Below are 14,529 nucleotides of genomic sequence, written 5' to 3' on the forward strand. Positions count from 1 at the left end.
TAAAGCAAGGAGCTGATGCATTGTGCTTTCTTGCTTGGTGCCTCATACATCTATTTCCATTTGATGTTGTTACACTTTCTGTATACAGCAAGTGAAAAGTGCGTATTACTCAAAGTATGGGATCCAGGGGAATTTTCAGCTTATAGACTTTGCCATTTGTAACAGTATCAGACTTCATTTGCTGTAAGCATATAAATATCTGAGGACAAAAAGGAGTGCTGCACATGTGGGGCACTGTGCATGGATGGGGGCAGAGAGTGGGTGGGGGAAAAAAGGGCAATGAGGGAAACTCTTCAACAGAAGTCAGCATGACAACAAGAAATGATGGGCTTAAATTTGTCTTCAGTGCTTGCATTCAGCCTGGGTATTTGCTTGTAACATTTCTGACTGATATTTTCATTATGGAGCTTTCTGGTTGGAGATAGCATATATTTAACATGCATACATACTTACGCACATATATATATATATATATAGGGGGAGGGAGACCTTGTGATTGTATAAGTAGAATTTTGTATCAGTATATCAAAATATATGTGTATTTGAAAGATTTAATGGCAGATTCTGAAGCACTCTTCCAAAAATAAGTATCATAGCAACACTGCTTTAGAGCAGTCACTTTATTGATGTAAATGGTGATAGTTTCTGGATAGTTTTATGCTCATGTAAAGAGTGACAAGAAAAATCAGATGAGTTGCAGTATTATTTTGCTCTTGTCCAATAGATTGCTGAAGGAATGCTAATAAAAGGTGTTGGTCTTGCTGGGAAGATGGTGGGAAGTAACATTTTCCGGAGTTGTTCTGCCCCTGCATGGGTATAGGTTACTCCTGAATGCTGGACCTGCATTTGAGATTGCCTCAAAACATTCATTTGCCTTGGGGTTCCCATATGAAACATTGAGACTATCTTAACTCTGCTTGGCTGTGGGTTAGAGAATTTAGGGAATTAATTAAGTTTGTATAGTAGGCTTGAATAGTTTTGGGTGGAGATAGAGGTCATTCAGATATACTGTGCTTCTCCAAATTATGTTATTCTCTCAGCTGTGTGTGCAACCTTCAGGTTTCTCCTGTGAGCATGGGATGGGTTTTCCTCATCTGGCGAGACCCAGCCAGGGAAGTGCAAGCAAGATGCTCATGATGGACTCTGTGCTTGCATCTCACAAGAGCATCTTTTTGCCTTTTGCCATTGATCACTGCCCAGAAATGTACTTTCAGTCCCCTTACCTTTTAGAACTGGCAGCAGTTTCCCTGCCTAAATAAGGCAATGCAGTTGGCCACCAATGGTCTGCCATTTGGTGGGGTAGGGCAGTCAGCCTCTGGACAGCTGTGGGATGAAGGGAGTCCTCCCAGCTGCAACAGGGAAGGAGCAGGTTATGTAAACCAGGGCAGGCTGTAGCCTCGGGCATGTGCTTGCCTATTCTCATTTAATCAGCTGGCACAGAGCTATTTTGCACGGCTGTGTTTGTTGCCAGACAGATTGGAGATGACACTACTGTTTGTATTAGTGGTTAGGTTGATATCTGTATTTTCTCCTTTCTCAGTGCTCTGATAGCACAGGGGTGAAGAAGGGCTTGTAAATATATCTCAAGACAGGTAACAAACACTGAAGGTTCATGAATTATTTTGGTTGCTCTTCAGTGGTCAGCAGCTCAGCCTCATTTAGGTGCTTTGACTTCCTATTTTTCATTTTGGAAATGACAGGTACTTTAGCAATGTATACTCTGTGATGGTATTTGATTAGATTTGATCCCACAAAAAATGAACCATGTGCTAAATGTGTGCTTTAGACGCTTCAGTGACTGCCCGAGCATCATTGAATGGAATGGGGTTGGAAGGGACCTTAAAGCTCATACAGTTCCAACCCCACTGCTATGGGCAGGGACACCTTCCACTAGACCAGATTGCTCAAAGCCCTGTCCAGCCTGGCCTTCAACACTGCCAGGGATTGGGTGTTCAAAGCTTCTCTGCGAAACTTGTGCCAGTGCCCCACCACCCTTATTGTAGAAAATTTCCTCCTTATATCTAAGGTGTATGTCCCTGCTTTTAGTTAACAAGCATTACCCCTTGTCCTATTGCTACAGACCCTATTAAAATCATATGTAGGCATAAAGTGAAGCGTAAGTCTTTGCAAAGTTTGAATATGCATAAATCATAGTTTATTATAGTAAACTTTTTTTATTATTATTTCTTAGCCTTAAAAAAAGGACGGTTTTGGATTACCCCTGACCCATATCACAAAGATGACAACATCCAGATTGGGCGAGAGGTGAAAATCTCCTGCCAGGTGGAAGCCATCCCATCTGAAGAACTTACATTCAGCTGGTTTAAGAATGGACGTCCCTTGAGAAGCTCTGAAAGGATGGTTATTACACAGACTGACCCCGATGTTTCACCAGGCACCACAAACCTGGACATTATTGACTTGAAATTCACTGACTTTGGGACATACACGTGTGTTGCGTCTCTGAAAGGAGGTGGCATATCAGATATCAGCATTGATGTCAACATCTCCAGCAGTACAGGTAAAGAGGCTTTCTTTCATATCAGTTTAACTTGGATATAGGCAGCCTATGCCTTTCTCAGGGAAAAAGGGTGTATACACAGAACACTTCTCACCACAAGGATATCCAAGCAGTTCCTAGATCAAGGGGCTGAGCTGCTTTGATTAAAGGACAGAAACCTGAAAGTGGCATTTAGCGCACTCTCCCAAGAACACGCTAGTGTCTGATTTACCCAGACATGTTCTCTTTTACTGTCAGAAAAGTTATTACTTCTATGAAAGGGTTTGGCTTTCATTTAAGACTTCAAAAAGGACTTTGGCCTTTATTTAAGTCTTCAAGTCATCCAGAGTAATGAAAAATAGATAGTAGGAAATTACAAGGAGAAACAGGAGGGTGCTGTGTTAACCAAGCGGAATCCCTCCAACCACAGGAAGTACCAAGCATGGAGGAAGGAGCTCTTTTTTCTTAAAGATTACGTATTACATGTTGGTGAGTCATGCTATTCCCAGTAGGCAGAAAGTTTAAGGTATTTATTACTTGAATTTCCAGATCAGTGATTGAAATGTCTCTCTCTTTGATGAGCTAGAGCCTTGCCTATTGCTTTGACTGATAATATTTTGTGCTATGGAGTAGGAATGTGTAATGCAGAGGTAATTGCCTGCTTGTCTTTACCTTGTTACTAATCTATTGGTTTGTAACCAATAGATTTCATTGACTTTTTCCCCCAGTAGTTGACTTTAATAACTGAGGTAGTGCATGTTAATAAAATTAACAAGAAAACATTCTGAATGCAGAATTTCTTTTCTGTCAAGAATTAGTTACAACCAAGAAGAAACAAGTTGTTGCTGGTTAATTTCTATAGAGAAGAATTAAAAAAAAATTCTTTTTTCAGAATAGTGTCAGTATTATATCTGGTATCCAAATTGTCTTTTATATGAAGCATTGCTGTGCTTTTCCTCAGATTGTGCTTGTTATTCACTGGGATGAGGCACGCTGTGCATGTCGTTTAGAAAATGACAAAGAACACATTGGAAAGCATTTTTATGGCATAGAAGAAAAATGTTTAATAGACATCTTCTAACCCCTTTTTACCACACACATTCAAGTATATGCTTTCTACTTTTTCAAAAAGATTAAATGAACACTTTTGCCTCAAAGACTATATCCAGAGTTCCATTCTCCAAATTTTACATCACTAATACTTTGCAAGTACATGTCACATCTAAACAGCTCTCTTATGACTTTCATGGTAAATTATCATTTACATTTTAAAGAAGATCCTGCGGTCCATCTTCAGTATGATATCCCACTTGAGCACCACATCACTTCTGGCATGAATCTGGAGGGTTTGCCCACTTAAAGGGTTTCATGAAGAATGTTATATACAACAGGGAGATGAAGCAGGACTGACCTCTGGTTTGGATAGAAGCCTGGGAAGTATAGTCATGTGATTGAGTTAGAGGCCGCTTAAGTAAAATGGACTTGTGTAAGCCCATGGCACTGGATAGGAGGTACCTGAGGGAAGTAACCGGTGTCACTTTAAGGCTACTTTATTATTTTAAAAGTCATAGTGACCTAAGGAGATCCAACAAAGACTGGAAAAAATGAAATTTTATCTTCCAAGAAGGGAAGAAGGAGATGCATGGGAGTACAGGCCAGTCGTCCCCACTTTAGTGCCTGGGAAGGTCATGGAGAATGTTGTCCTAGAAAGCATGTCAACCGATGTGAAGGATCAGGAAGTGACTGGAAGCAGCCAGCATGGATTGTCAAAAGTGAACTGTGCCTGACCCAGCCTGTTTGCCTGCTGAGATAAAGAAGACTGTCTCTGGGGGCACAGGGAGGGAAAGGAAAGCTGCTTGCCTTGACTTTTGTGAAGTCTTCAGCACAGTCTTTTATAGCATTTTTATAACCAAACTGGTGAAACATCATTTGGAGAGGTGGACTGGGCATGAAGTGTGTATGGAAAACAAGGTGCAAAGAGTTGAATTCACTGATAGAGTCAAAAATTGTCTGTATAAGAGAAACATGAAGTATACATATACAGACCTTGAGAGACAGGAGGAAAATATTAAATTCATTTAGTTTAGTTAGTTCCTGTTTTATTATTTGCTACTTATTTTCTATTTGTGTTACTGTTCAGGGAGCCTTGAATATTTTACTTATTTTTGGTAAATTTGTAAGTATAAATCAGAATGATTTATTTTGCTGAAATGATTTTGTGCAATTTTATGGGCTTTTAGTGAACTTCAGAATGACTGTGTTGGAGTAATGTAATAAGCTTGGGGTGTTGTGGAGGGCTGCTGCAGTGGTACAGGCAGGAGCTGCCTAGCTAGTGAGCAGCTCTGTGGCATTCCGGTAGGCAGTGAGTGGACATGAGCAGCAGCAATGGGAGCTGATGAATAGTATGTCCAGTTTTGGACTCCTGATGCAGGAGAGGCTTCAGCAAACTGGGGCAAGTCCTGCAAACACCATGAAGTTGATCATGAGTGGCCGGGGCTTGATGGCTTATCCAGACTAGAGAAGAGGCAGCCCTGGGGTACCTAACAGCAGCTGTCCCCTGCCTACAAGGGAAGTATCAAGAGGATGGAACTGGGCTCTTTGCGACAATGTGTAATGGGAAGGTGAGAGGCAACAGGCATGAGCTGAAGTTCAGGCTGAATATAAGGAGCAAGTGTTTCTCATCCAAGTGGGAGAATAGAGACGTTGTGGGATCCCCATCCTGGGAGGTTTTGAAGACCTCATAAAGCCCTGAGCAGCCTGGTCTGACCTCTATCTGGCCATGCTTTGAGATGGGGCTTGGACTAGAGACTCCTGAGCCGGAGCTCAGTTCTTGCCTCAGTTATCCCATGAAGACTGTAAGAGTGGAAACACTAATCAGTGAATTCATGGACAAGGGAACAGCCTGTCTTTTGACCAAAAGAAACTTGTTCTTCATGCGTATTAATGCACATCTTACAGGTGAAGAACTGAGAGGATAAGAGCTGAGTTTGGCATGATGGATGGCAGTGGCATGCAAACTTTGTTACCTGATTGTCAGGGTGAAGTGGACAGTGACATTTGTGCAGTCATGCGTTGTCCATCTGGCAGACAGTAACTGCTACATTGTCTGTACTTGCTGGGGAATCATTTGGGAAATTGATGGGATTTATTGGAAACATCCATTAGATGGCTGTACCTATAATCTCATCACAGTTTCTGCAGGCAGTGATGAATTATGCCAGCTCTCAAATTTACTGTCCTGTGATGCTCAGGAAAATCAGAACAGGGGAAGAAAAACAGCATTTAGGATCAGCCTTATTTAGCACCTTAAAAGAAATTCTGCCTATTGTGTGACTTTGTTACCTGATTAAGTGGAAGCTGAAATAGTTTCTCTGTGCTATTGAAGGTCGTTACTGACTCATCAAGATTCAGTACTGCTGTGGTAATTATGAACATAAGGCCTAGGCACTAACATGTTTTCCAAATGCCAGGACTTGCACAGACATATTAATATCATGCTATGTGTCTATTTGCTGGGTATGGGGAGAATTCTTTCTTCCTGACTTGCATGAGGTTCCTCTTGGGATCCCCAAGTGAAGCAGGAGGGACTGTCACCTCATGCAGCGACCACGAGATGGTGGAGTTCAGGATCTTGTGTGGTAGGACTAGTAGAATACCAAGTAGAATTGCAACCCTGGACTTTAGCAGGGCAAACTTTGGACTTTTCAAGCAATTGCTAGGGGAAATCCCATGGGCAAGGCTGCTTGAAGGTAAAGGGGCCCAAGATAGTTGGTTGACATTCAAGGACTGCTTTTTCCGTGCTCAAGATCGGAGCATCCCGACACGTAGGAAGTCAAGGAAGAGGGCCAGGAGACCTGCGTGGCTAAGTAGGGAATTGCTGAGTATGCTCAAGTGGAAGAGGAGAGTTTACAGGTCATGGAAGGAGGGGCTGGCCACTTGGGAGGAATATAAGGCTGCTGCTAGAGGATGTAGGAAGGCAGCTAGGAGGACTAAGGCATCCTTAGAATTAAACCTGGCAAGAAGGGTCAAGGACAGCAAAAAGAGCTTTTTCAAATACATGGCAGATAAAACTAACACCAGAGGCAATGTAGGCCCACTGATGAACGGGATGGGTGCCCTGGTGACAGAAGATACAGAGATGGCAGAGTTACTGAATGCCTTCTTTGTCTCTGTCTACTCTGCTGCAGGCAGTCCTGAAGAGCCCTGTACCCCTGAGACCTTAGATGAAGTCAGGTCAACGGAGCGGTTTGCCTTAGTCGATGAGGAATGGGTTAGAGACCAGTTGAGCAATCTGGACATCCATAAATCCATGGGTCCAGATGCGATGCACCCGTGGGTGCTGAGGAAACTGGCGGAAGTCATTGCTAGACCACTCTCCATCATCTTTACCAAGTCTTGGGAAACAGGAGAGGTGCCTGAGGACTGGAGGAAAGCAAATGTCACTCCAGTCTTCAAAAAGGGCAAGAAGGAGGACCCGGGTAACTATAGACCGGTCAGCCTCACCTCCATCCCTGGGAAAGTGATGGAACACCTTATCCTTGGTGCCATCTTCAGGCATATCAAGGATAAGAGGGTTATGAGGGGCAGTCAACATGGCTTCACCAAGGGGAAATCATGCTTGACCAATCTCTTAGCCTTTTATGAGGAAATAACATGGTGGATGGATGATGGCAGAGCGGTGGATGTGGTCTACCTTGACTTCAGCAAAGCATTTGACACAGTCTCCCACAGCATCCTCACGGCTAAAATGAGGAAGTGGACTGGATGATCAGGTAGTGAGGTGGACTGTGAACTGGCTGAAGGAGAGAAGCCAGAGAGTTGTAGTCTATGGGGCTGAGTCTAGTTGGAGGCCTGTAACTAGTGGAGTGCCTCAAGGGTCAGTACTGGGACCGGTATTATTTAATATATTCATCAATGATTTAGATGAGGGAATTGAGTTGTACTATCAGCAAGTTTGCTGATGACACTAAGCTGGGAGGAGTGGCTGACACGCCAGAAGGCTGTGCTGCCATCCAGCGAGACCTGGACAGGCTGGAGAGTTGGGCAGGGAATAACTTGATGAAATATAACAAGGGAAAGTGTAGAGTCCTGCATCTGGGCAGGAACAACCCCAGGTTCCAGTATAGGTTGGGGAACGACCTGTTAGAGAGCAGTGTAGGGGAGAGGGACCTGGGGGTCCTAGTGGGTGACAGGATGACCATGAGCCAACACTGTGCCCTTGTGGCCAAGGAGGCCAATGGCATCCTGGGGTGTATTAGAAGGAGGGTGGTTAGTAGGTCGAGAGAGGTCCTCCTTCCCTTCTACTCTGCCCTGGTGAGACCGCATCTGGAGTATTGTGTCCAGTTCTGGGCCCCTCAGTTCAAGAAGGACAGGGAGCTGCTGGGGAGAGTCCAGCGCAGGGCAACGAAGATGATTAAGGGAATCTCCCTTATGAGGAAAGACTGAGGGAGCTGGGTCTCTATAGTTTGGAGAAGAGGAGACTGAGGGGTGACCTTATAAGTGTATATAAATATATAAAGGGGGAGTGTCACGAGGATGGAGCCAGGCTCTACTCAGTGGCAAACAATGATAGGACAAGGGGTAATGGGTACAAACTGGAACACAAGAGGTTCCACTTAAACTTGAGAAGAAACTTCTTCTCAGTGAGGGTGACAGAACACTGGAACAGGCTGCCCAGGGAGGTTGTGGAGTCTCCTTCCCTGGAGACATTCAAAACCCGCCTGGACACATTCCTGTGTAACATTATCTAGGTGTTCCTGCTGGCAGGGGGATTGGACTAGATGATCTTTTGAGGTCCCTTCCAATCTCTAGCATACTGTGATACTGTGTGATAAGGAGGAGTTGAGATGGTTAGGTCTCCTCTGTCCCTTCAGCAGATTAGAAAGGGATATGTAGCTGTGCAAGAGACATGCCAACCTCTTGAAATACTGGGAATTGCACTTGTTTAGCAAGAACGTTGTTTCTTTGACATTTTGTACTTTCAGCAGGAAAGGCATAGATTTGTGTCCTGAGTATCTTATATAAATGGACCTGAAGTAATCCCCTAGCAGCCCTCCCCTTGCCCCATCTCTGTAAAGTAGGTCACTGAATAGTGGAAATGAGAACTCAAATGTTGAATTTTTGCCCTATAAAAACCCTGTCATCCATAAAACCAACCCTTGGCAAATGTTACTTAAAGGCGGAATGGCTCTTCCGTCTGTGTGTGCATGTCACGGGTAGTCTGAAGGCAGAAGATGTTAAAACAGCAACAAAAAACCCACAGTATAATAGGCTCATGGTAAGCGAAAAAGAGAGGGGGATCACAAAAGTGTGTTAGTCTTTGTAAACGATCTTTTTCTCTGCCTTAAATATGGTATTCAAAGCAGGAAGAATATGGCTTTAGGTGATGTATGGTTTGCTCTGTTCAGTATGGCTTCTTATGCTATCTTTATCTCCCTGAAATCAGCATCAGTACAGTAAAAGATGTAACATCTGTCACTGCTGGCTTATTCTCTTTTCATCTTCCACCTGGAGGTAGTATTGTGCAGTGAAGCGAGTTGTTATTTCAGGGGGGTTATTTTACTTTATTCTCTGACTGCACTGCTCTGAATTGCTAACAGGAGGGATGGATGGGGGAGATGCCCAAGAGTCTTGACTGCAGGTGGTGGTGATCCTTCTTTTCCTAAGAGTCCTTTCTACTGCTTCACTCTTATCCAGTGTGGGCACAACTAGATGCCCTGCATGGCAAATATGTGAACTGCATTCTTCATCTCTGGGTGAACCTAAAGATGTGTTGAGTGTGTACCACCCTGGGTACTCCAAGTTAGGCGCATCACAGAGGGGGAACATGACTTTGTCCATGAGCACAGAGCAGGCTGGTGGCCTTGTGATCTCATGTTCCACCTCCAGAGCTAGTCACATCAACAAATGGATTTAGTTTTGCAGAAATTCTGCCAGAGACAGAGAAATTCTTGAGGAACTAGCATATATGAAGCTGTGTATCCTGTCTGCAGTATAAGAGGGCTTCCCCGTTAAGCTAATCAGCTATCTATTAAATAATGAACCATGACAAATGCAAGGGCCTACACCTGCGTCAGAGCAATCCCAGGCACAGCTACAGGTTGGGCAGAGAAGAGATTCAGAGCAGCCCTGCGGAGAAGGACTTGGGGGTGCTGGTCGATGAGAAACTTTACATGAGCCAGCAGTGTGCGCTCGCAGCCCAGAAAGCCAACCATATCCTGGGCTGCATCAAAAGGAGCGTGACAAGCAGGTTGAAGGAGGTGATCCTGCCCCTCTACTCTGCTCTCGTTTAGTGTGAGGTGCCCCTGCCCATGGCAGAAGGTTGGAACTAGATGATCTTAAGGTCCTTTCCAACCCTAAATATTCTATGATTCTATGATTCTAAGTAAATGTCCAGGCTGATATGTTGGGACATGTGACTTTGATCTGTATCTGAAATATATGTCCTGTGGTCGTCTTGTTCCTCCTTTGATGAAACATAAGAGACCTTCATTTTAGCTCTAAATGTTTATTAAAATCACAGTGCTGCCTCTTTGCATAATAAAAAAATGGTTTTTAGAAAATAATTAGTGATCCAATTAAGATATTTGTAAACCTGATACACTGTCCAGAGTGATCCTTCACGGGCAACCCTGAGACATACCAGAAAATAGACAGATGTTCCATTATTACAGTAAGTTGGTTATTTTTGTTGGCCACTATCTTTGGAGCTTGTCTTTGAATAGAATAGGTGAACAGAAGGGACAGATAAATGCTGGATTTTATTAAAAGGCTTTTCTTTTATAGTTCTATTTTAGTATTTAATGTGCAGAGATTTTTCTTTTTAATTCTATCTTTGGGAGCTGCCATTACTTCCCATCACAGAGCCTGGGCCATGACTGGCTGTAGGGAGGGGTTGAGGACCGGCAACATTCTGCTCTGCAGCTCCTTCCCCCCCCACCACCTGGGTTTTCCTCCCAGGAAATCTGATTCCTCCAGGATGCATTCATCCACTGTGGATTGACTTCAGCTGGGTTTCTGGGAGCAGACACCCTCTTTATTGCCCATGTTTTGCAGTCTCTTTATTCTTCCCTGGAAGGCTGTGGAGTTGGCTTATCTTCTCACATTGCATATGGCTGATGGAGCTCCTCAGCATGACTCCTGTGAGATCACTGAAAACTAATTTGGCTAAATTGCTGCTGGCTGTGTATGTTCTGGGTTTAAAATGTTCCTTCTTAGAGTCTGCAAAGTAAGGTGGTATTTTAAGTTATTAAAAGTATATTGAGCTAAAAGTACTGATTCATAGAATCAGAATCATGGAATGGTTTGGGTTGGAAGGAACCTTAAAGACCATCTAGTTCCAGCCGACTGCCATGGGCAAGGACATCTTTCACTAGACCAGGTTGCTCAAAGCCCCATCCTACCTAGCCTTGAACACTTCCGTGGATGGGGCAGCCACAGCTTCTCTGGGAAATCTATTCCAAGAAGTTGTGGATGGCCCAACTTAAGTTATGGGTGCTCCAACTGATTCTGGAATTATTCTACTGTTTAAGCAGATATCTTGTCTAAGCCCCTGACATGAAATCTGTAGTTCATGTCTTCACTTGCTGTTAGAAGAGTCTTGTGCACAAGAAAACATGGGCTGCAGTGCTTTTTCTTCTTCTTTGCATATGGGCAGGAAAACTCACAGGCAACTAGAACAATAAGAAAAGAAAGCAACCTTGAAATCAAAACATGATTTTCTTACAGGTCTCTTGATCTACCTTCAACATGAACAACTAGTTAAATCCTCTTTCATGGTGGTGAAAGATCATGGAAAGGTTAAAGTAAATTCCCTTGACCTTAACTGATTTTTCAATCGTCTGGCTGGATCTGCAAGCCTCCCCAGATGCTCTTGTTTTCTTGCCACTGGAGACTCTGTCAGCATATGCTCCCTGGTATTCCCCAACACTTCTAAAAGTAACACACATTAAGTATGCTGAGCAGTTTTATCTCTGTTTACAGAGATGTATAGAGAACCTGAATAATTATAACTTGCTACCCTTCAAAGGCTATATAATTGTGATAAAATACACTCTATACCAGCTCGGCTTCCTACATCACAGCTCAGTCTGTCCTGCCTTAGCCAACCCCTCCATCATATAAGGAGTATGAATCATGAACAGGAACTGAAATGCATGTCTTGGGCAGAGGATGATTAATACTGGAGATTCAGACCTTCAGAGTCATACATATTAGAGAAGAAGAATACACAAATAACTTCACCTCTATCTCCTAACCACTACAACATAGATGCTTTAATATTCTGTTTAAATTACCTGAACAATGTGACTTCCAACACTTCTTTTGGGAGATTATCTCTGAGTAATCTCCAGTATGGATTATTTCTTGATATGCAGTTCAAACACTCCTTTGCTCCTCTTTATCCTATAATTACTAGTTATTACCATTAGTCTATTTTAAGCAGCCTGATCACACTGGCCCATGGCCTCCCCATCACTGCTTGAACTGACAGTCTTTGCTTCAGGGCCACAGCTTTCCTTTCTGCCTTTTTAAGGCTCCCAGGGAAACACAGAAGTGACAGCAGCCCTTACTTCACCAATGCTATCTGTAATCTGCAGTAAAGAGCTCAGGAGTCATACTGTCTTCCCCAAGCCTACTATGGTGTCACCACTTCTGGGGGCTGCTTGTCCTTCTCACACTGGTTACCTTGGGCTGAAAGGGACCCTTAAAGTCCGTGTAGTCCAACATCTTGCAATTGAGCAGGGGCATCAAGTAGATCAGGTTGTGCAGAGCCCCTGTAGCCCCTTTGAATGATATCTCTAAACAGGTTCTTGCCTCTGCCATTGCCTCTTTCTCATTTAATTAAGCTATCTGGAGGTTCAAAATAGGGACTTAACCCATCAGGACTTCAAAGATCTTGAGAAGACTAGAACTAGAACTAGGTTGTGTGTACCCAGATTACACAGTGAATAAATGTATTAGGCTCGTGCACTTTGGCTTTTTCTTTGAAATAGCTACTTTGGTCCAGTCCCCATTCTCCTATAGACACAGTGCCTATGCTAGATCGAGGATCCTATGGAATTACAGTAGAGCTACCACACAAAATCAGATGAAAGTGTCTAGTCCAGTTTGCTATCTCCAGTAACAGACAGACACATTTACCTAGAGAGCAGTTCAGCAAAAATAGGACAAGAATACAGTGATACCTTCTGCCATCTGACCCAGTGAGCCAGCAACTTACAGAGGCAAAGGTTGTCTCAGACCATTTTATTTAAGAGCCAGGAGTGGACATATATCAACAGACATATATCTTCTGCATGTGCCACTGCCAGTTTCAAAAAATAATAGTATGAGTTTTTGAAGGAGGTACTAGCACTTTTCTTTTTCAAGTGATAACCGTCTGCTTTAGGAAACAGATTTAACTGCTAAGAGTTAAATTCCTCCACTACCTGCTTAGCACTTCTTGCTTGGCTGCCACCTGCTTCTGGTTGCCCCACTTGCAGCACCTTTGCTAACATACCCTTGTTTGTGCACATTTGCTCACATACCCTTGCATGTTTGCTCTTGCACCTTTGCTCATGTGCTTCAGCTTGTGTGCCCTTGTTCACCCACCTTTGCTCATTCATCTTTGCTTGTGCACCCTTGTGGTAAGTGATAGGACAAGAGGAAACAGCCTCAAATTGTGCCAGGGGAGGTTTAAATTGGATATGAGGAAAAATGTCTTCACCAAAAGGATTGTCAGGCATTGGAACACACTGCCTGGGGAAGTGGTTGAGTCACCATCCTTGGAGGTGTTTAAAAGATTGGCTCTTAGAAACATGGCTTAGTAGTGGACTTGGCAATGCTGAGTTAATGGTTGGATCTGAAGTGTCTTTTCCAACCTAAACAATTCTGTGATTCTGTTTCTATACCTTTGCTCACCCAGACTTGCTTTCCTCCACAGCAGGCTCAGCCACCTGGTCCTGGGGCCTCCCTACATCTTCAGTCATAGTAAAGGAAGAAAAATATCAAATTATTAATTTCTCCTCCATTCTCTAATTCCCCCTTCCTTGTCTTCCTGATTTCTCTGTGACCATTGCATTGATTTGAGTTTCTTTTGTGGCTATTTTCAGCTTTATTGCTTATGAAAACAAGTCACACACAATCAGGCTGCCAGTGCCTGTCAGTTAGTGCGTCGCAAGTCCCCAAACCTTCTGATATTTTTTGACCCTGTAGCTAATTTAAGCCAAATTTGACAGCAACATAGACATCTTGGAGTTAATTAAGTGCCTGCAAGTTTGTGAAAATAAATAGGTAGGTATAAAAAAGGGAAACCCTGCAATAAAACCCTCCCTGAGCAAAATTAAGTGTTGTCCTTCTTCCTAATGAGACAGTAGAGAATCAGCATCTGAGTTAAGGGGGGACCCATGGCCATAACCACTGTGTTGGGGGCAGAGAAATAAATTGTGAGAGCTCACTGTCTTGAGCACTGTCAGTCAAATGTGATACATGAAAGCTGCAGCTAGGTTTCTTTTTTACGGCTTTGCCCATGAAATGATTTGTTTTAATAGATGGCCTTGTCCCTCCTCTCTCCTTCCCTGTTTCCAGTAACAAGAACATTAATAAATACAGTAAACCATAGTAATACACTGGATGGCTTACAATGTGGGAGACGCTGGTTGTGTTGCAAAATGCCAAAGGAGAAGATGAATCAGGTTATTTTAAGGTATCTTTCCATCTGGGGTACTGATACAGCCTATCTTATCAGCCTGCCTGCAGACCTCAGAATCTCTGGTCCTTATCTTTGCAGTGTACAGTTTTGCAGTACTGTCATCTCTATTATTCAGAAAGAAAATTGTGTTAAACGGGGTGGTAAATTACTAGCTCACAGTTGCACAGGACCTTTTTGGTATGCATCTTTTTTTCTTTTTTTTTTTTTTTTATCCCCCCAAGATGCATCCTGTGCCATTCACTCTCCTTTCTTTCCAATGCCTCCAGAAGCTGAATGCAACCATAAGAAGCAGTGTGTATTTTTTCTAGATTTCTTCCTTATATGATTCATAGTTTGA

The 14,529-nt window shown here is 43.2% G+C and overlaps 1 protein-coding gene across 1 annotated transcript in view; it reads left to right on the top strand.

Moving 5' to 3' along the window:
• The window catches only part of MDGA2 (MAM domain containing glycosylphosphatidylinositol anchor 2), a 375,792-nt gene that overhangs the window by 236,330 nt on the left and 124,933 nt on the right, over positions 1 to 14,529 (top strand). Inside the window, exon 7 of the mRNA XM_057403838.1 lies at positions 2,192 to 2,521. Coding sequence (XP_057259821.1) covers positions 2,192 to 2,521 — 330 coding nt within the window. The remainder of the gene's footprint in view (positions 1 to 2,191; positions 2,522 to 14,529) is intronic.

Source organism: Pezoporus wallicus, unplaced genomic scaffold (genome assembly GCF_028554395.1).
Source record: "Pezoporus wallicus isolate ANWC-B61680 ecotype Strahan unplaced genomic scaffold, APGP_CSIRO_Pwel_v1 contig_7227, whole genome shotgun sequence".
Taxonomy (NCBI): domain Eukaryota; kingdom Metazoa; phylum Chordata; class Aves; order Psittaciformes; family Psittacidae; genus Pezoporus; species Pezoporus wallicus.